Below are 22,128 nucleotides of genomic sequence, written 5' to 3' on the forward strand. Positions count from 1 at the left end.
CACATAATTATAATTTTTTCTTTTTGGTGGTAGTGAGAACTTTTAAGACCTACTCTCTTTAGCAACTTGCAAATATGCAATACAGTATTAGTCACTATAGTTACCATGGTGTACATTAAGTCCACAAACTTACTAATCTTCTAACTGGAAGTTTGTACTGTTTGATCACATTCCCCCATTTTCCAAGGGTGATTCTATTTCCTTTGCCTTATCTTTCACTTTGTTTCATTTATCATTTTAATGAAAATAAGGTCATTATTCAAAATAACAAAATAAAACCTCTCCCTTATCAGGGAAAAAAAAACAAGTTTAAAAGCTCTGCTATGTTATCCTAAGTTCAAGACATTACATTCCAATATTTTCTCTACTAACAATGTGAAGAAAATGATTTTTGTTGCACTTAAAATATTGTATTAACCTCTTTTTAGACTATTCATACATTAAGCAGTCATGTCTTACCTTCTGAGCATACAAAACACCAGCTAACGTTAACATGCTCATGATTTCGGCAGCCCCGCCGAGGTGTAAAGTGATTAGGGCAGATGATACTATTAGATGCAAGGATCTTGGACCCAGCAGCCAGGCAAAAGTCATTGGCATGGTATGCCACAGGGCAGCGGACACAGCGCATCAGACGACCTAAAATTACAAGCAGGAAAACCAGAGTAGCAGACAAAAAACAAAGAGATTAAATATAAAACAACACGAGTTACTGAAATCTTTGTCAGCACTGAGAAAATGTCACTAATAGAAGGAAACACTACTAGGACAAGGGATGATAAAACACATAATTCACTATGAAAAGCTCAGATGGGAGCTATGTGATAAGTTGCCACAAAGAGTCAGATCTCACGACTATTAAGTGAGCCTGCCTCACCAAGAAAAACCCTATATAATCCATTGCCTAGACTCCTAGGAAACCTGGAATCAGCCTCAAACTGAATAGAAGGGATGTGCACAATCAGAAAGAAGGCCAGCTGGGAGAGAGAAAGACTAATAAATAATATTGCTTGGTACTATGTGATTCTTAAAGCCGGAACTTTAAGGTGAATGAACCCCTTCCAGATAAAATATGTCCTCTAACATGTATCACACCAAATAGAAACCATTACCAAATCATCTAAATGTAATCTACAATAGCAACTAAAAATGGGAAGGTAAACTGATGGTTAAACTGTAATTTTGACCAAGCAAATTAAATTACTGTACTTAAGAGTGAGGAGATCTATAAGTCCAAGGAATCATATTACAAAAGGTACTGCCAGTCTAATTAAAAGCAAAGGCAAAACACTGCTACGTTTTTCCTCCTCAATCCCCTATGGGAGAAATGAGGGCTCTGTGGGCACACAAGCATTTAATAGTAGAGACACAATATTTGGCTTGGGAAAATTAGTAAGAGACCCTATTATTATTGAACAGAAATAAATGATTGTTTTCCCAATGAGAACAGACCTAAAAACTTGAATTTACCTGGAACTATAGGCAGTTTTGGAAACTTTAGCTCTCAATCTAACTATAATGCAGGAAAGAGGTTTTAGGATAGAAGTTTCCATTTAAAAAAAAATAAACCAACACAAAACAAAAACCTCAATTCTACCCTAAATTCATGTCTGAATGATATCACATCTGACAACCATAGATATAAAGGGTCCATAGGAAACGAATAATACACTTTGGTCTAATGGAGTAGGGGGAGAAAGGCATGTAGCACAATATTTTCTCAAACTAAGAAATCGAAATATTTCAAACCACCACATAACATTAGGGCTCCACAGAATACAATGTGGGAACTGCTAGACTAGTCCACTATTCTCCTCTCTCTCACATAAAATGCTGACACTCTTGACAAAAGCTAGAGAGGCCACAAAGAGATGCCAGTTAGCACCTGGAAATACACACTGCCAAGGAAAGCGAGGTTCTACAATTAGACTGGTTCATCTAAACTCATACCTTTAGATGCAGAAACACTGGCTGGATTAGCAGCATGGCAGGTTATACAGATGTGGAGGGAGCACCGGAAGCCCTTGTTCTGCATAACAGTGGGTGGATACTTCTGGACACACTCTTCATGGTAAAACTTTCCACACAAGGGCAAAAGGCACCTTTTAACATCTTCCCCACTCTGCTTACAAACAAAACAGGTATGGATTCCTGGGAAACCGAAATAAAGTAATAAATTAACACCAATTTAAGAGTTCATCCAATGCTAAAGCATTAGATGAAAGTTTGTAAGTACACAATTCTGTACTAAGTTCCAATATGGGGTGTGTGTATGCGTGTGAGTATGTGTGTGCGTGGGTGGGGGGGAGCGGGAAGGGTAGTTCCCATACCACCAAGCAATTCTCTAACACCAGCTAGGTATCTTACAATTCAACTTAATTCTGAGACTATATACCTGGCAATAACATCATATCCCACAGATTAAGGACTCAGTTCTACATGACTGCCCCATCCTCAACTTCAGATGCCACTCTCAAGTCCAGGTTGTCACCTATACTTCTGTGACTGGCTATATATCAGAGGTTCTCATGACCCTGTCTTCCTCAGGTTTGATTAGTTTGCTAAAATGGCTCACAGAGAAAGATTTTTATTTATTTACTGGATCACCGGTTTATTACAAAAGGTTGTAACTCATGAACAGCTAAATGGAAGAGACGAATAGGGCAAGATATGAGGAAAGGGTATGGAACTTTCATGCCCTCTCCAAGAGGCACCACTTTCTTCTTAATCTCCACATATTCACCAATCATTCAGAAGCTCTCTGAAACCCACCCTTTTAGGTTTTGATGGAGATTTCATTGCATAGGCATGGCAGATTAAACCACTGACCAGTGATTCAACCTCCGGCCCTTTTTCCTCGCTAGAGATTAGGGGGCTAGGAATGAAAGTTCTAGCCCTTTAATCAGGATGGGTTCTTCTGGCAATCAAGCCCCCATCCTTAGGTGTGTCTTTCATTAACATAATAAAATACACACAAAGGACATCTTTATCACTCTCACCCCTTAGGAGACACCAAGGTCTTGGGAGCTCTGTGCCATAAACTAAAGACCAAAATACACATTTCTTAGTATAAATCACAACATCACAGTAAAGAACTTTCTAAGAGACTGATTAGGATGACAACGTGAACCCACTGAACAATCAATCACTACTGAGAAAATCTTGACAATGTTTGCTTGCTAATGTGACACAATAGGAACTACACATTACGTACAAAGCATTCCTGCCAGAAGAAAACTGACCTGAAATTAATTCAGCCTCTAGATCTAACTACAAGTTTCCAGGAAATATGGAAGAGATAGAGGAAGAAGTTAAAAGGACACCTCAAAGATGCAATCAACCAAATTTACAATGTGGAAAACTGAGCAGGACCAATCACCGTTGTCTCAACAAATAAATGACACTTAAAAATAGGGTGGGAGTAGTAATGTTGTAGATTAAGAGAAATTAAGAGACATATCAAAAAATAAAGAAAACCTTATCTGGATCTTGATTCAAACACTATAAAAAGACATCTCTGAAACAAATTGGAAAATTTTTAAATGAGACTGGGTACTGTATAATTTTGCTACACATTAGATATATATCTTTAAGTAGTAACTGTTACACCTTTTGAAATACATGGGTAAACAGAGGTAGAACACCAAGAAGTACTGAAGCTAAGTGATGAATACGGGGGAATCTTTACACTGTTCTACTTTTATAAATGTCTGAGGATTTCTTTCTTTTCCTTCTTTTTTAATGTTTTTGAGAGAGAAACAGCGAGAGTGGGGGAGGGGCAGAGAGAGAGAGAGAGAGAGAGAGAGAGAGAGAGAGAGAGAGAGAGAGAAACACAGAATCCGAAGCAGGCTCCAATTCACAAGCAGTGAGACCATGATCTGAGCCAAAGTCACATGCTTAACTGAGTGAGCTACCCAGGTACCCTGAGTGTCTGAGGATTTCTGTAATACAAAGTTTAAGAAAAGAAAAAAAATCCACCTCTCTCTGAGAAGCAATACAATGTAAAGGAAAAAGCTCAGGCTTGAAAGACACATCTGAACTTGCCTCTGACACTTGCTGGAAATTGAAGCTCATTAAAATAGCCCATCTTCACCTATAAATAGTAAGTTTACCCAACTAATAATGATTTTAGGAAAAATTTTTAATTATGCATTTGGAAAGAAGCAAACTACTTACTGTCTAATGCCAAGTAACTCACAGCCAATATTAGATTAGAATAACCTAAATTACGGGACAGTCACTCCCCATTAGGAAAATAGGGTAAGAAATGACTCCTTTATTCTTACTCTATTCATCTTTACTAAAACCAGAGTAAAATTTCCTACCCTCAAAAATAACTCTTTACCTCACGTCCTATACAAAAATTGATTCAAACTAGACCATAGACCTAAATATGAAACCTAAAACTATAAAATTTTCATTAGAAAACAAAGAAAAGTTTTGTGACACTGGATTATGCAAGATTTATTCAATATGACACCAAAGCAAAATCTCTAAAAAGAACAAACTAATAAACTGAATTTCATGAAAATTAAAAACTGCTCTTCAAAAGACACCATTAAGGAAATGAAAGACCAACCCAGAGATTGGTAGAATAATTTTAGAAGTATGTATCAGATAAAGAACTTGTGCCCAGAATATATACAACGGGCTCTTAAAACTCAAAAGTAAGAAAATAAACAAATTAAAAAAAAAAAAAAAAAAGATCTGAATGGACACTTCACCAAGAAGTCAAAAAGCACATTAGGATGCACAGGGGCACATGGGTGGTTCAGTTGGTTGAGCGTCTCATGTCAGCTCACGTCATTATCTTATGGTTTCTGAGTTTGAGCCATGCTGTCAGTGCACAGCCCACTTTGGATCCTCTGTAACCATCCTCTCTGCCCCATCCCTGCTTGTACTCTCTCCCAAAAATGAACATTAAAAAAATTATTAAAAAAAAAAATATATATAAACAAAAACAAAAAAGATACACAATACCATTCATCATTAAGAAATGCACATTAAGGGGCACCTTGGTGGCTCAGTCGGTTGAGCGTCCGACTTCAGCTCAGGTCATAATCTCACAGCTCATGGGTTCGAGCCCCACGTTGGGCTCTGTGCTGACAGCTCGGAGCCTGGAGCCTGCTTCGGATTCTCTGTCTCCCTCTCTCTCTGACCTTAACCCACTTGCATTCTGTCTCTGGCTCTCTCAAAAATAAATAAACATTAAAGAAAAGAAAGAAAAGAAAGAAAGAAATACACATTAAAATAACAATCAGAAGGCACCTGGGTGGCTCAGTGGATTAAGAATATGACTCTTGATTTCGGCTGAGGTTATGACCCTCACGATTCATAGGATCAAGCCCTGCATCAGGCTCTGTGCTAACAGGGTGGAACCTGCTTGGCATTCTCTCTCCCTCCCTCTGCCCCTCCTTGAGCACGTGTGCACACGCTTGCTCTTTCTCTCTTAAAATAAATATTTAAAAATAAAATCACAATGAGATACCATGATATATCTGTCAGAAGGGCTAAATTTAAAAAGACTGACAATATCAAGTGTTGATGAAGATGTGAAAGAACTGAAACTCTCATGCATTACTGATGAAAATTTAAAATGGTACAAACACTTTGGAATACAGTTTGAATGTTTCTTAAAAAATTAAACATGGGGCACCTGGGTGGCGCAGTCGGTTAAGCGTCCGACTTCAGCCAGGTCACAATCTCCCGGTCCGGGAGTTCGAGCCCCGCGTCAGGCTCTGGGCTGATGGCTCAGAGCCTGGAGCCTGTTTCTGATTCTGTGTCTCCCTCTCTCTCTGCCCCTCCCCCGTTCATGCTTTGTCTCTCTCTGTCCCAAAAATAAATAAACGTTGAAAAAAAATTTTTTTTTTAAAATTAAACATATACCTACCATGCCATTCCACCCTTATGTATTTACACAAGTAAAAAGAAAATGTGTCCATCCAAAGACTTGAATGTTCACAGCAGCTTTATTAGTAATACCCCAACCTGAGAACAACCCAAATGTATATCAATAGATGAATGAATAAACCACCTGTGATATATCCATACAATGGCATACTACCCAGCAATAAAAAGGAATGAACCTGCAACAATGTTGTTGAATCTCAAATTAAGGGGCACCTGGGTGGCGCAGTCGGTTAAGCGTCCAACTTCAGCCAGGTCACGATCTCACGGTCCGTGAGTTCGAGCCCCGCGTCAGGCTCTGGGCTGATGGCTCAGAGCCTGGAGCCTGTTTCCGATTCTGTGTCTCCCTGTCTCTCTGCCCCTCCCCCGTTCATGCTCTGTCTCTCTCTGTCCCAAAAATAAATAAACGTTAAAAAAAAAAATCTCAAATTAACTATGCTGAGGGATGGTTTCACAAGGTGTTATATACACATACAGACATATATATGTCAAAACATATCAAACTACACTTTGTGCAGTTTATTGTACATCAACTATACCTCAATAAACTATTTTAAGACAGAGAATGAACTACTGATACACACACTAACATAGATGAGCATCAAAAACGTTATATGGAGCCAGACACAAAAAAACTATATATGTTTTGTTCCACTTATATATATGAAACCCTTAAAAAGGATAAATTTAATGTGTAGTACCAGAAAGCAGATCGTTATTTGCCTGAAATAAGATTTGGGGGAGAGAGGAGCATAAGGATTAACTGTAATAAGTACAAGAGAACCTTCTGAAGTGATGGAAATGTTCTAAATCTTCTCCACGGTTGTGGTTACACAGGTGTATATAAATTTTATCAAAACCTATCAAAACATACATGAAAATGAGTGCATTTTATAGTAGGTAAATTATACTTCAGTGAGGCTAACTTAAAAAAAAATAGTTTTGCCTTAACTTGGTCAGAGAATATCACATTATAATAAAGATAAGACCAGTGGGGTGCCTGTGTGGCTCAGTCGGTTAAGCGTCCAGCTTCGGCTCAGGTCATGATCTTGCGGTTCAGGAGTTTGAGCCCCGTGTTGGGCTCTGTGCTGACAGCTCAGAGCCTGGAGTCTTCTTCAGATTCTATCTCCCTCTCCCTCTGCCCCTCTCTTGCTCGTACTCTCTCTCTCTCTTTCAAAAATAAAATAAAATATTAAGAAAAAAAAAGGTAAGACTAGCAAAACTGGATCACTTGCACAAAAGGCAAGAAGCTCTAAGATTAGGATAAGAGATATGCACATACCAAAACATTTTTTTCTAAATTTCATTTACAGGGCTGGATGGCACTATTTTCCATAATGATCAAAAAGCCCACCATGCAGGGACAAAATGACCCACAGCTATCTTGTCTTCCAGCTTTTATTCACACGCTACTACAAGTAGTGGCAGAAAGATGAGATAACTCAATGTGACAGAGCCACTTATTTAAAGACGCAAGTTGGGGCGCCTCGGTGGCTTGGTCGGTTGGGCGTCCGACTTCGGCTCAGGTCATGATCTCACGGTCCGTGGGTTCGAGCCCCGCGTCGGGCTCTGTACTGACAGCTCTGAGCCTGGAGCCTGTTTCAGATTCTGTGTCTCCCTCTCTCTGTCACCCTCCCCCGTTCGTGCTCTGTCTCTCTCTGTCTCAAAAATAAATAAACGTTAAAAAAAAAGAAAAAAAAAATAAAGACACAAGTTAATTCTGTCTCTTGTTCCCACATGGGCTACTCTAAACCTACACTCTATCCTTCAAGCGAGAGACCACCTTTCCCCATCATTCTCACCAATGTAAGAAAAAACTTCAGCTTCCTTCTTCTGCCTCACAACTTCAAGGAACATTCCTATTTTATTTTTTGCCTCTTCAAAATTATTCTCTCCTGTCTCTATAACTGTACTCCTCCAATGATTCCCTCTTCTGTTATAAGAATTTATTTCTCTATGTGGTTTTTAACCTTTATCCTACCAACACTCAAGATGTTCTTCCTCTTGACCCTATAATATCCTCCTTTCAACTACTGCCCTCTTGTCCATGGTATCAGGCTTCTGTAAGAAATAGTGTATACTGGTATCCAGGCACCCTTCAACCTGGTTTAGTATGGCACCCTCTGGCAAAAAGTCAAGCCTTTCCTCACTGCCAAATACAACTGTCTCTTTTCATGCCAGGACCTCCTTGGTTTCTCTGCCACATCTGCCACTGCTTATGACACCCCACTGCCCCCGGCTTCACAGCCATTCTTTGACTAGCTCCTCCTCACATTCCAGTAGTTCTTCTATGTGGGCATGCCCTAAGTACTGTTGTCCGCCCACTTCTCACTCTACACATGCTTTCACCCAGGGCAGGATCATGCACACTTACGATTTTAATGACTTAGGAGTGTAACAGCTGTCATCCCCCATTTTTTTATTACTCAAATGCTGTAACATTCAGTCCGACTTCACCTCATGTCACGAGTTCGAGCCCCACATCAGGCTCTATGTTGACAGCTCGGAGGTGGGAGCCTGCTTCGAATTCTGTGTCTCCTTCCCTTTCTCTCTCTGCCCTCCCCCGCTCACTCTCTCTCTCTCTAAAAAATGAATAAACATTAAAAAAATTTTTTTTTTAAATCTGTAACATTCACATATAATGCTGAAGAAAGAACAATCTCCTTAGCACAGCCTGTGAGGTACTTTACAGGCTGGTTCCATCTGACCATTCTTAGTTTCTGACCCAATTTGTATATTATAACTCTTAAAATAGGTCTTTCTCTTTTGGTAAACAGTTTTGTCAACATATGATATATACACAGAAAAGTACAGCATCCTAAGTGTATAGTTCACAAATAACCATAAAATAAACTCGCTTATGTAATCACCAGTCAGCTCAAGAAACAGAAAACACTGACAGTAATCCAGAAATCCTCCTTGTCACTACCAATGCCTCTTCCCTAAAATACCTTAAACACACAAACCTATGCCTCCTATTCCCTAAACAGTCTATACTTTAATTATTGGACCTTCTTCTATTCTTCCTCTCCCCACACCAATGACCATGTCTCTCTTAAAACCAAACTCAGTTTTTTTTCTCTGTGGCACTGGTTCATCTTTGTTTACCTATCACTTTAAATGTATCTCTACTACAATACTTTTGCACCGCATTATACCATAAAGTCATTATTCACTTGGAATTCTTTTCTACAGGCAAAGATTACAAAGCACCTATCCGTGTCTGCAGCAACTAGCCCAGTATCGCCACAAAAACAGTGTATCCAATAAATGTTGGGTTTTCCTGAAAAACTTAAAACTCAGACCATCTTTGGAAGAAGACCTTTCTGTATCTACTTCACCTGTGCGACATTCATTGCAGATAAATTTTCCTCTCGGCATCTCAGTTAGTCCAAGGCACTCCAGGTGGAAAGCCCCACAGCACTGAGCCTCACATAACAGCAGCTCACCCAGTTTCTCACAGTTCTGTTAAGAGAAAGAAAACAGGTATGTCTACAGAAAAAAGATTTTAAAGTCCCGAACAGAAGGCCTTCATGAAGGCAGAGGTTAACTAGCAGCTTTCTAGAAAGCAGAAAGCCCTCTCTTTATTCAGCCAATATTTAGTGATTAACTCCTCTATGCCAGGTACCAAAAGGTCCCTTGGCTTTCATGGTTCACATATTCTAAGAACAGAAAATACAAGTAAACAAACAAACAGGAAAGATAATGAGAAGATTAAGTAGAGAATTCAAATAGCTATTTTGGATTGGGTGATTAGGAACGGCCTCTCAGACAGGGTTCTGAGCTACTAGTCAGTCATTTAGTCAGACAGAAAGACCAGGAAGACCAGTACAGAAAGTCCACAGACAGGAAAAACTATGTCATGTCTAAAAATTATAAGGAAAATCAGTGGACTAAAGTGGAACAAAAGTTAGAAGTGGTAGAAGATGAGGTAAGAAAAAGGCAACAGCCTGATTGTGTGGCCTTACACATTATGGTATAATTTCAGATTTTATTCTCATTACAAAGGTATACCATCAAAGGTCTTTACCAAGGGAAGGCTAAAATCAAATATTCATTTAAAAACAGATCTCTCTGATTACTACATGGAAAATGAGTTCAAGAATGAGATATGTGAAAAAAAAAAAAAATAAAGAATGAGATATGTGAGAACAGTAGCAAAGAAACAATCAAGGAAGCTACTCTAATAGTTCAAGCAAGAGATACTGACTAGCTAGACTTGGATTGTAACAGTCCCAAAAGGGCTCTACTCAAAGTTTGAATGACCTTTGAGATACATCTACAACCATCTCAGAGAGGCCACTTTTCTAAGATGATCTCATCTAGGATAGGGTGCCATTTTTGATAGAGCCTTAGGAAATAAAGATCTGGATGTTTGTTTCAAAACACCGTAAGATTTATGAAAATTCTGCAAATTCCCAACATTTGTTACTTTTATCCCTCTAACATCCTGACTTGTTTCCCCATACTGATTAGCAGAAAAATATAAAAATGACAAAAAGTCTTATACTTACTGGGTGAGGAAAGGTGACTAGGCAAGTCTCATACATTTAAGAACCCAAGAAACAGAACTGGTCTTGGCCACTTAACATCATAACTTAAATAAACAAATGAGTAGGAGAACTTTGGGGAAAAGGCCAGAGGCAGCCAGGGTTAAGAACAGACAGACCCCCAAGGTCTTAATCAACCTATAGTGTAAGTTAGTCTTAAACTTTGTCTCTTTCATTATCTCCTATTCACATAAAAATTGACAACTGCCATGTTTTATATATTCACAGTGCCAGTGATACCAGCTTTTATATACAATAAACAAATCTGCTTTCATCATTTAAACAGGAAAACTTCAATTACAATACATATCAAAGAATAATGTTTTAAAATTAACCAAATGTTATGGACTAACCCTTTAATTGGGATGATTATGTAATTCATCTTTCAGATTAGGAACCATAATAAAAGGACACAATATTAATAAATTATACAAGGACAATAGATTTAAACAAAGAGTGCCCAAACAATCCAGGGCCATAAGGCCACTATAGCTTTAACCATTTTTTCTTGATAATCTTTGTGGGCATACACTCTCTGAGAACTAACAGTGTGTTTGGGTGCTCATCCGAATATGATCAATCTTTATATAATAGCGAAAATGAACAAAGAAACAAAGTTGAAATTCTATTGTTCATCATAGCATATCCTGGGCTTGGGTTATTTTTATTTTTTAGCCGTTTTAATTAGAAAAGAGGAAGAAAAACCAAGTATCTTCAATTTTTTATATGTCAGCTTTTAAGAATTTACAAAGGTAAATCAAGCCCATAAAGAGAGAGCATAATCAAAGCATCCATTTAATGGACTCTACTATCAAGTCTGATAAAGGCTCTTTAGAGAGAGGCAATACAACAGAGTGGTTAGGACTCTAAACCCAGATTGCCTGGGTTTCAATCTTGGCTTTGCCGTGTGACTATAAGCAAGCTATGTAACATCTTTATGCCTCAGTTTCCTCATCTATAAAACCGAGGGTAATAATGGTAATCTACTTTACAAGATTGTTAGGACTATATGATGTAATTTAAAGTGATGGAAACTCTTGACATATAGTAGGTACTACATATATACTTATTAAGACATGAAGAGGCCTTCTTTTAAAAGACAAGCAAGCAATCAAAATGCAAGTGGGAAACATCTTCTACCTGACAGACATTCTCCTTGAGTGCAGCTCCTCCGCCTCGTTCGCCCTGCAGCTTTTTCGATGCTGGCATCCCATGATCATTCTCTACACCCTCCTCAACAGTGTCCTTGGGGCTTGCAGCCGTTCTGTGTGTCATCAGTTCTCCCTTGCAGAGAAAAAATAATGTCCCATATCTGTATTATTCATGTCTCCTCCATTTGACCCCCGCCCTCTGGGCTGCTATTTGTCTAGCCATTAAGCACTTACAGATGTTCAGCCAATCACGCGGGCGGACTGCATGCAATGTTAGTTCTAACCCTGCTGTGATTGGGCGGGTAGTGGGCGCCTCATGCCCTGCCACTAACTGCTCTGAGGCTGTTCCACTGGAACTTTTTGAGCTGTTCCATTTTAAGGTTTCACTAAGGGAGAGAAAACATTCTTAAGTTTATTTGATTACTTATTTATCCTTCCAAGATCAGTGTTTCCTAAATAATGCCCACCTTGGGCATTCTATTCAAATTATTCTGGAAAGAAACACTCTGTATCATAATGTGTAATGCTGACCTGACTTGTTCTATTTCTCTTTTAACTTGAGTTGAAAAGCCAGAGATAGCATCAATGACTGCATTGATGCTCTGCAAGGAAATGGTTTTAAATCTACCTTTGTTTCCTTAAAGCCAATGTTTATAAATATTATTCTAAAATTAAGCAGATGCTGGTTTCAAGAAATAAGCAAATTGAGTTTCCTTCCCCTCTAAATGTAGCAGTCTCAACTATAAAAGGGCAGTATGAAAGTTCACTCAGATTATATGGTTACTTGGCATTGTGCTCTTTGGTTTTAGAAAAAGCTTACTTTGTGATGAAACAGTTACAAAATTTATCAGACACCTAGAGCATAGGATGTTAAAGATCATACCCATAGTTGCCATATATTGTCTTGCCTGATTTTTACTAGCATCAGACTCTCTTTCTACTCCAGGATTCCTATTACAGCTTTTCATTAGCTATTTCAGTAGAACATTACTCTTAACTCAAGGGAAAGAGGGATGTGGCCTCTACTGTGAAAAGTAGATTTGCTTTGGAAGGTCAAAAGATGAGGAACTGAGTAATACCTCTGAGATTGGAGTTTCTTTTGATGAGTCGTCATTTTTCATTTTTTTACAATGCACCTTGGCTGTAGAATGCCTCTGTCGTTTTCGCTTCCTTGGTTTATCAAATATCTTCGTAGTGCCTATGACAGGAAAACAGGTGTTACCTCCTGGCTAATCACTTACATGTCCAAGAACTCCTATCCTCAACTAAAAGGACCTCATAGAATTATGGAATGTTAGAATAAAAAACCAATCTTAAAGCCCATTTAATTCCCCAACTTTGTAGATGAGGGAAAAAGGCACAGGGTGGGGAGATTTACCCACGACTACATAATTCGTTGGGAAAATAGCTACACACATATAAATTCTGCCTCATACAGATTAAATAGTAAATGTATAAGTAGGTTAAAACAATTTCATTTTACATGATTGAAATGAAAAACTTCTTAATTCCTCAAAGGACTTTAACATCCTGTAAATGGGGAGGAAATACATTTAGTAGTCAGGAAAAGATACTAAAATTCGACCTCCACAATTAAAGATAGTACATTATAGCACTATATGATTTAAGGATTAAGATGAAAAGCTGAAATACATAATATCTGGCTTGAGGAAAGGGAGATCTCCCTTAACACATTTAGTAACTTAAAGGATATTTAGCAATGGTACTATAACGTTGAACATCCAACAATTTAAAATATATGCATGCTCTAACATGGCCTATATACAAAATGAAATTCCAGTCCTTCCCTCATTATATTTTATACTTATTTCACCTCTTTGTTACAGAAATATCAGGAATTTAAAGTAATATTTCATAAAATGTTCCAGGATAATTAGGCTAGGTATCAACATGAAGACTAGACTTTGGAAAACTGGCTTAGTATTCTCTTCTTGGGACTGCCTGATACAGATGGAGAAGCTCTGCTATCAAAGCTGCTGGCTGCCTATAACTAAAAGAATAATTAACAGAATAGCAGAATGAAGGTTCAAACTTCTCAGTAGCTAAAATATTCAGATGACATTTACAAAAGATAAAGAATAAGTTTTGGGTTTTACAAAAACTGGAGTATAAAAGTGTAAGAGAAGAGCTGATATTACTTTGAAAGTTTTTTTCCTAAAGCAAGCAAATTGATGAAATTATATTTGCACACAAGATTAACATAAGTGAACATATTGCTAGATTTACTTACTAAAAAACTTAATAATCATGGGTCACGTTTAAAGATGTGCTCATTTAAGATCACATGCAATATAACCTTCCCATGATACCCTTTGCTGGCACATCTGATGCTATGTGCTCAAATCTGGCCTAACACTTCAGAAATAACAGTAATCAATAAATGGCACCGGCAGATGAATGACCAAAGTGACACAAAGAATTGGCATGTAGAAAATCTGGGGTGTATAACAAGATGGTAGTGTCGCAATGAATGTGGTCAGGTCTGGAATTAGTCCTCCCAACTCTGCCACCTCTTTCATCTTCACATTCTTCTATAAAATAGGGATAATATGGATAATATCCTAATTCTCTATAATGCTTTCGATGGATTAGAGATTAACAGTCCTAAACAAAGGAACTGAGCAAAGGACATGGTAGAGCAAATGCACAAACTATGATTGCTGTATCTGTTACTCAATAAAGAGCTGCCCATTCCTCCAATTGGCAGAACCAAGATCACCATGTCTAAGTTTCAGGAGTCAGATTAAAAAACAATTTAAAAGATTTCAAAGCCCTTAAGAAGCAACCACAATGGACCAGACTGAAATGTAAGCTCCCTTTTTCAAGCATATACTCACTCACCAAAGATCAAAGATGTGGTAAAAGAAACTAAGACTATTTGTGAAAGACTGGCTTAGATGACTTGTAATTTCCCTCTCAACTCAGACTCCTTATTTTCTGTCCTACACAATAAAAATTGAATCAAAGCCAAGAAAGTAATGATAGAGTTGGAGAACCATCTAATAAGAAAATTAAGTAGCTCATTTTCTCTATTGTTCCTACCAGTTACTTACTCTAACAGAATTCTAATTCCAGGATTCTACATTCTAAATCTGTAATTCTAATTTCAGCATGAAACTGAAGATGACCAGACAATTTTCTAGTGTCATGCATTCTATTGGGAAGCATATTTTGACAAACAAGTCTTTTTTTTTTTCTTTTTTAAAGTTTGCTTATTTATTTTTAAGTAATCTCCAAACCCAACATGGGGCTCAAACTCACAACCTTGAGTTCAACAGTCACGTGCTCTTCCAACTGAGCCAGCCAGGAGCCCCTTGGGCAAACAAGTCTTAGAAGTTGCAACCTTGCTGGTCTTGCTTACATATGTAACAACTTTTCTAGTTAGCTGACAAGATGTTTCCTAGTTATTTCCGCATTACATTTTTAAAATCTCAAACATTTAAATCTCAAAAATACGCACCTCCACCAAACTCTTTAGAATGAGATGCAGCACGTGATTCATTAATGTCATTCTCCAAGTGGCCAGCTTCATAACACTACAAATAAGTAAAATGCAACAGGTTTACAAAGGAACAGAAAATAAACCCTTTGTATTATATGCCAAAAGTTGAACTGTCTACTGTCACAGATACAGAAATCCTAGCTATATTAAAATTAAAAAAAAAAAAAAAAGTATGACAATAATGGATTGAACAGAAACTACATGGGGAAAGACATGAGATAAAACACAACAACAAAAAACACAACTCCAAAAGACTCATACAAACACATACTCCTTCAAAAACCAGGGATAAGAGGTGGGTGGGATTATGCAGCGACCCCCAATAGATCAAGCAGATACAGAATGGTGTTCTGATTGAAGTGGTAGACAAAGACAAAGGGCATGGTCCCAGAAACCGACCCACCATCTCTGTTCTATTTCATACCACCCTGTATTTAAAATCTATCTTCTTAAAACTGAATTTATGCCATTGTTTTTACAAAGACTTATTTATTTGATGAATTCTAAATATTAAGGAGCTCTGGATCAGTGCTCACTTCAGAAGCACATATACTGGAAAGCTCTGAACCACAGAATGTCTTCCTGATTTAAGTGGCTGCAGGTTAATGTAAATGAAAGCAACATTAAAACTCAAAACACTTAGATATCAAGAGTAATTTCCTACACGTTATACCCCTACTAATAATGCCTGTATAAATTAGTTCCAGTCCAAGAAAATGGCTTCTCCTACAATAAAAATATTCTTCAACATGAGTGTAAAACAAAATTTAGTGGCTACAAAAAGTCAACATAATGGATGCCATTCTTGCTGTAAAGGTACTAGAACTTGGGGTGAAAACAAGACAAAATACAGCAGCAAATTTCCAAATGCTCACCATATAGATTAATCAAACCATTCACTTACTGTATGTCAATTACATATCAATAAAATGGGGCGGGGGGATCATTTACTTAATTGCCCCAAATTCTGCTTTTCTTTAAAATCTGTCATTATCTCACTTCTAGCAGTGATCCCACAGCCTTACATAATTCACCTTGTATAACACTAATAAAGTTATCACCTGATTGCAAATGTCCCTTCCACTCTCAAAATATTCAACTGAATCCCAATTTCCCTGTCCCTTACAATATACCTCTTTCAACAATCTTAAAAATGGCTAAGATTTGAATAAGACAAAGCCAGGGGAAGCACTGCAGAAGAAAACTATCACAGCCTTAAAAGTATAAGGTGCAATGATAGGATGATGATTTGGGGACATGATACTATCACTGATCGTTGTACAAACTGCAGATAAAGTTCAGAGAGCAGATGAACCTAAGAATTGAAAAGTCCATGTCCAAAGACAAAATCCCAGTCTTAGGACATTGAAAAGAATAAAAGAACTAAAGAATATAATGCAGCCTTTAAAATGAGGTACAAAAACACAACTATTGAGTTTTACATTTACATGCTAATTGACATGGGTGAATATCTAACAAAAACAAAACTAGAGTCTTCAATATAGGATTAAATGATAGAAGGCTGCTATAGCTGAGGAAAAAAGTCTAAAAACTCAATTTGTGATTTGACTGCAATCTCCATTTTTTTCTTTAAAGAAGAAAATTTAAGAGGAAATCTGTGGGGCGCCCGGGTGGCTCAGTCAGTTGAGCGTCCAACTTCAGCTCAGGTCGTGATCTCACAGCTCTTGGGTTCGAGCCCCGCGTCGGGCTCTGTGCTGGCAGCTCAGAGCCTGGCGCCTGCTTCGGATTCTGTGTCTCCCTCTCTCTCTGCCCCTAACCCACTCGCATTCTGTCTCTGTCTCTCTCAAAAATAAATAAACATTAAAAAAAACACTTTTTTTTAATTTAAAAAAAAAAAAAAAAAAAGGAAATCTGTGTATCCTAACAACTTAATTTCTAAAACCCTGAATTACTCCTCATACATATGGGCAACAGGAAGTTTCTTAAAAATTAATATCCAGCTATCATCATTATAGAATTAGAAAACAATTTTCTATCTCCATCTACTATTTAATGATGCCTTCTTGGCTAATGAAAAACTTAAGTTCAAATATTTCTATTTGGTTTATAACTGAGCTGAGTCTTTTCTTAGCTGGTATGAAAATAGGGCAGTGGGATAAGAGTAGGTTAGTGGCGTATACAGACAGAAGTGAGGTAGAAATCAGGTTAAGAGATTTGAGCCTGGAAAAGAAATGACAACAAACACAAATTTTACTCAATCTTAAAACCTTTTTTCATTTTCATTTGAAAAGAAAATCTAAAAACAACTGATACACATGTCCACACAAATGGAGAACAGTCTCTCAATATAGAATCTTAGACCAAATGTATATACTATAACATTCTGTAATTTCTATGTTAAGTGTGCATCAATGTTGCTAAGTATTACTAAAAGCTCTGTTTTCAAAATCACGTATTTCCATATGGTTTAATCATATTTTAGAATTGACTAAAATAACATACCTTTTTAGAAAGACCAAGATCCCCTTTCTTAGGCATAAATCCAGGGTCTAAATCATTGGATTCAAGAAGTTTCTTAGTTGGTTTTCTCTGACGTTTACTTTCATAATTTCCTGAAATGCATATATCTTTTCATTAGATGATTTAGAAACTGAGCACATGCTAATTTTTAAAAAAAAAATCTATATGCCACAGAAAAATGAATCACCGTATTTTTTATGTTTTTCTCCTCATCTTCTGGGTAGGGACAGGATAGGAATTTATTTATTCTAAAATATTAGTTAACATAAAACAAGAAAATAGTTCTCAATGCAGATACAAACTAATGTGAAGATGTTTTTATATACATCTCTCATAAAAGGACTAAAGGAAAAATCAAAAGGGCAAAACTGCTTTTATGTTAATTAACTGTTAGTAAGGACAAAAGGAGAAGTAAGGTGGAGTAGAGCCTGAATTCCAAGCATAACAGCACCAAGATTACAATTTTTATTCTACTCCTAAACAAATAAAAGAGACATTTACTTTGTAGGGCTGTTCTTAAGAATTATATAAAAAAGCCTAATAACAGATTTTGGTTCATAAATAATGAGATAGTAACTATCATTATTACTCCTTTTAAAAGTATTTGGGATTCTGCCTTAATTAATAAGCACAATTGGGATACTTTTTTTTACTTTAAGGAATAACACCACAAGCTATTGTTGGGAATGTAAAAAAGTTACATTCAAAATTTTCCTTGGGTGACTATAATATTCAAAAGTCAGAAGGTAAATTAAAGACCATATGTTTAGATCCAGCTCCCACCAGGTTGACATGTATATAAAGAATGATAAAGTGAAAAGCAATTGGTTAACTTCAAGGGAGAATTTATAATTAGCTGCTTACTATACGTCAGGTAAATTACATTATGATGTCCATTTTACATATGAGGAAACATGTTGAGAGGTTAAACAACCTTCTAAGTAACACAAGGATTGGTAGAGCTAGTATCTGAAGCATAAGTTTCATTTGTTTATTATACTGTGTAGTGCCCCTCCCTAAAACACTGTTATCCTAAGTATTCACTCACATGGTGTTTGATCAACAGTCATGAAGATCAACAGTAGAGTAAGGAGAGTAGTTTTTAAAATGTCTTCTGGACAGAGTACCACCAATTCATGGTCACTGAATTACATTCAATTAGCCAGCACTTTTGGGATTTCCAGGAGAAAAGTGGGTAGTTTGTTATATAGAGATACACTATTAGCTTTTCATCACAACATACTAAAATCCTATCCACTTACATACTGAGACCCCATCCCCATCTTACCTGGTGTTTTAACTAGCAATTCCTCAGACTCAAGGGCAGGCCGTGGAGAGACTTCCGGAGCCACAGGCACAGACAAGGTCAGCTGTGGCAACTCAGCATGTCCACCTCCAAGTTCTGACTGAGCCAAGGGCCCTTCCAAAAACGGAGCCTCCCTTTCAAGAACTGGAGGCTCTTCTTTGGTTGAAATCAAAGAATTCTCATCCACCCGCTTGTTCTGAGCACTAGATCGACATCGGGCTAAAAGACTTTCCTCTTCACAGCGGGAACTTACCTAAGGGCAAAAAATAGAAGTAGAATCCATAGACCACAAAGTTGCTGTAATTCCAGTGTTAAAAAGAATAATGCACTTAAAAATGAAATTCTGACACATGCTACAACATGAATGAACCTTGAAGATATTACACTAAGTGAAATAGGCCAGACATAAAGAATGAATATTGTATGAGTCCACTTATAATGAGGTAACTAGAATGGTAAAAATTCATAGAGACAGAAAATAGAATGGTGGTTGCCAAGGGCTGAGAAGAGAGTAAAGTAGGAAGTTATTCTTTAACAGGTACAGAGTTTGAGTTTGCCAACATGAAAAAAGGTCTAGAGATGATGGATGGTGGTGCTGGTTGCACAACAATGTGAATGAATGTACTTAAAGACAGAGAACCGTATACCTAAAAATGTCTACAATTCTAAATTTTATATGGATTTCACTATAGTTTTTTAAAAAGGGGAAAATGCAATTAAGATACAGTAAAACTATAAAAATTCTTTAAGGCCATAGTGATAATCCTCCCCACCCACAAAAGATTTTTTTTTTTAACGTTTATTTATTTTTGAGAGAAACAGAACATGAGTTGGGGAAGGGCAGAGAGGGAGACACAGAATCAGAAACGGGTTCCAGGCTCTGAGCTGTCAGCACCAAGGCAGGGCTCAACCCACAAACTGCGAGATCATGACCTGGGCCGAAGCTGGACCCTCAACTGACTGAGCCACCCAGGTGCCCCACACACATACTGCTTCTTGATCAAAGGGAGCAAAATATGACTTAGAAGAAATCAGTCAAGACTGTAGACAACTGAATGTTAAATACCTTCTAATGTCATGGAATATATGACACAATAGCACCTATAATTTAATCTAGCTAAAATTGTTTAACGTGAATCCATCAAATTGTTTTCGATTTAGTAAGAAAGAGGATAGATTAGTGACACCTATGAAGAAGCAATCATACAAATCTAGAAGGGAGATATTGTAAAGGTACTCACTCTCATTACTTAGATAGGGTCATAAAACAGGGGAACTGTTCTGGATTTAAAAGAAATTTAAGAAATGTAACAACCAGATACAACGTGTAATCCTGGAATGGATAAACCAAATATAAAGGTTAAAGGACAAGTGAGGAAAGCTAAATATGGATTTCTTATCAGATAAACTGATCATATGAGATATAGTAATGCTTTATCAGTTATGAAGGAAAACGTTCTATTTTTTAGAGGCGCATATTATTTAGGAGGAGAAAGTAAAGTGTCTTAAATTTACTTTAAAGTACTTCAGCCTAGTGGCGCCTGTGTTGACTCAGCTGGTTAAGCATCCGACTTCAGCCTAGGTCATAATCTTGCAATTCCCGAGTTTGAGCCCCGCATCGGGCTCTGTGCTGACAGCTCAGAGTCTGGAGCCTGTTTCAGATTCTGTGTCTTCCTCAATCTCTCTCTGCCCCTACCCCACTCGTGCTCTATTTCAATCTCTCGAAAATAAAATAAATAAACATTTAAAAAAATTCAATAAAAAAAAAAATAAAGTGCTTCAGCTTAAAAAAACTGAATTAAGGGGCACCTGGGTGGCACAGTCAGAAGAGTGTGCAACTCTTGAACTCAGGGTCATGAGTTCAAGCCCCAAGTTGGGTGTAGAGATTACTTGAATAAATATAAAACTTCAAAAAAAATTGAATTAAGAAATAAAGCAACTAAGATATCAATAACATTTCCTTAAAAAAATTACGATCCTAAAAAAAAAATTACGATCCTACCATCCAAATTTATATTCTATGATTTTACTAAATACTTCACCCTAAATCATTAAACACTCTTTGAAAGAAAAGGGAAAAATTTATATATATATGTAAATATATATGTATTACTATACACAGTGCATAGACACATTTATACATTTCTTGTATAACTAGCATATTCTAGGTACTGTGCCAGAAGCTGGAGCTAAAAAGCTGAAAAAGTAAGATCCCAGTTAAGAAATTTATTATCCCATGCAGACAAAATATAATATTAAAGGCAAATCTGCAGTATCCTAAAAGGATTGATGAAAAGACTGTTGAAATGTTGGAACATACCTTGTGCACCTGTTCCTGCACCTTCTTTTGTTTTTTCTTAGGAGCAAATATCTGATCATATTCTTCTGTATATTCCAGAAGCCACTTGCTTGGCTTCCTAAGACGCTTCTTCTCTGACCGCATAGCTAAAAGAGGAACAAGTTCATATTAACCAAAAAAGTTAGAGGAAAACCCATTGTTTCATACAACCATCCCTGCACTCTCAAAGGTACAGAGATGGGAAACTCTTGTTTTTCAAACACTCTGCTTAAGCTCCAAAAGGCTAAAAGTGATTTGCTATGGTTTCTCATATGCAAAAGTCGAGAGGGGAGAGACCTGTGTTGCTCTATACACATACACATAGCCCATCTGAAGTTAAGGAAAAGATTAAATTGAAACTAACTGGTATTCCATAGTGACAGATACAGCTAATATTAAAATATAGTCTAAATCAAGCAAATTCAAAAAATATACAATGAGTTTTTTAATAACATCTCTCTGGATTATGCAGAATACTGGATGGATATTCAGAGATGAAATATTTACCTAATCAGTACTACCATGTGAATTTCAAAAACAATTTACATAAACTTCATATCATAGTTGTAGTGAGTTTCACATTAGAAACAGGAGTATTTCTAAACAGAATCATTTAAAAATATGTAAGTATATGTACACCATTACCTCAATGACATAAAATGTATATGCCATGTATGTCAAAAGCAGAAAATAAGATAAAAATACATAGTCTGGGGTACCAAAAAAAAAAAAAAAAAAACAAACCTGTCATATTTTATGCTCAAAATTTCAAAGTATCATACCAGTTTTCTCTGAATTAATGGTAAAACAATAATCTATTATAGTTTCCTGATAGACCTTTGTCTCAGCTTAACATGCTATCATCATTTTAC

General features: G+C 37.0%; 1 protein-coding gene across 3 annotated transcripts in view; it reads right to left on the bottom strand.

Moving 5' to 3' along the window:
* NSD1 (nuclear receptor binding SET domain protein 1) overlaps nt 1-22,128 on the bottom strand; it is a 143,797-nt gene that overhangs the window by 27,373 nt on the left and 94,296 nt on the right. For all 3 annotated transcript variants that reach the window (XM_047090549.1, XM_047090540.1, XM_047090558.1), the window contains exons 6-14: nt 21,239-21,363; nt 18,901-19,171; nt 17,595-17,704; nt 15,090-15,165; nt 12,688-12,806; nt 11,598-11,741; nt 9,249-9,372; nt 1,951-2,151; nt 460-639 (exon numbers count right to left, since the gene is read on the bottom strand). In XM_047090549.1, coding sequence (XP_046946505.1) covers nt 460-639; nt 1,951-2,151; nt 9,249-9,372; nt 11,598-11,741; nt 12,688-12,806; nt 15,090-15,165; nt 17,595-17,704; nt 18,901-19,171; nt 21,239-21,363 — 1,350 coding nt within the window. The remainder of the gene's footprint in view (nt 1-459; nt 640-1,950; nt 2,152-9,248; nt 9,373-11,597; nt 11,742-12,687; nt 12,807-15,089; nt 15,166-17,594; nt 17,705-18,900; nt 19,172-21,238; nt 21,364-22,128) is intronic.

This window comes from Lynx rufus, unplaced genomic scaffold (assembly GCF_022079265.1).
Source record: "Lynx rufus isolate CCGP_SWC_20201006 ecotype Redwood Valley unplaced genomic scaffold, mLynRuf1.p SCAF_1, whole genome shotgun sequence".
Lineage (NCBI taxonomy): Eukaryota > Metazoa > Chordata > Mammalia > Carnivora > Felidae > Lynx > Lynx rufus.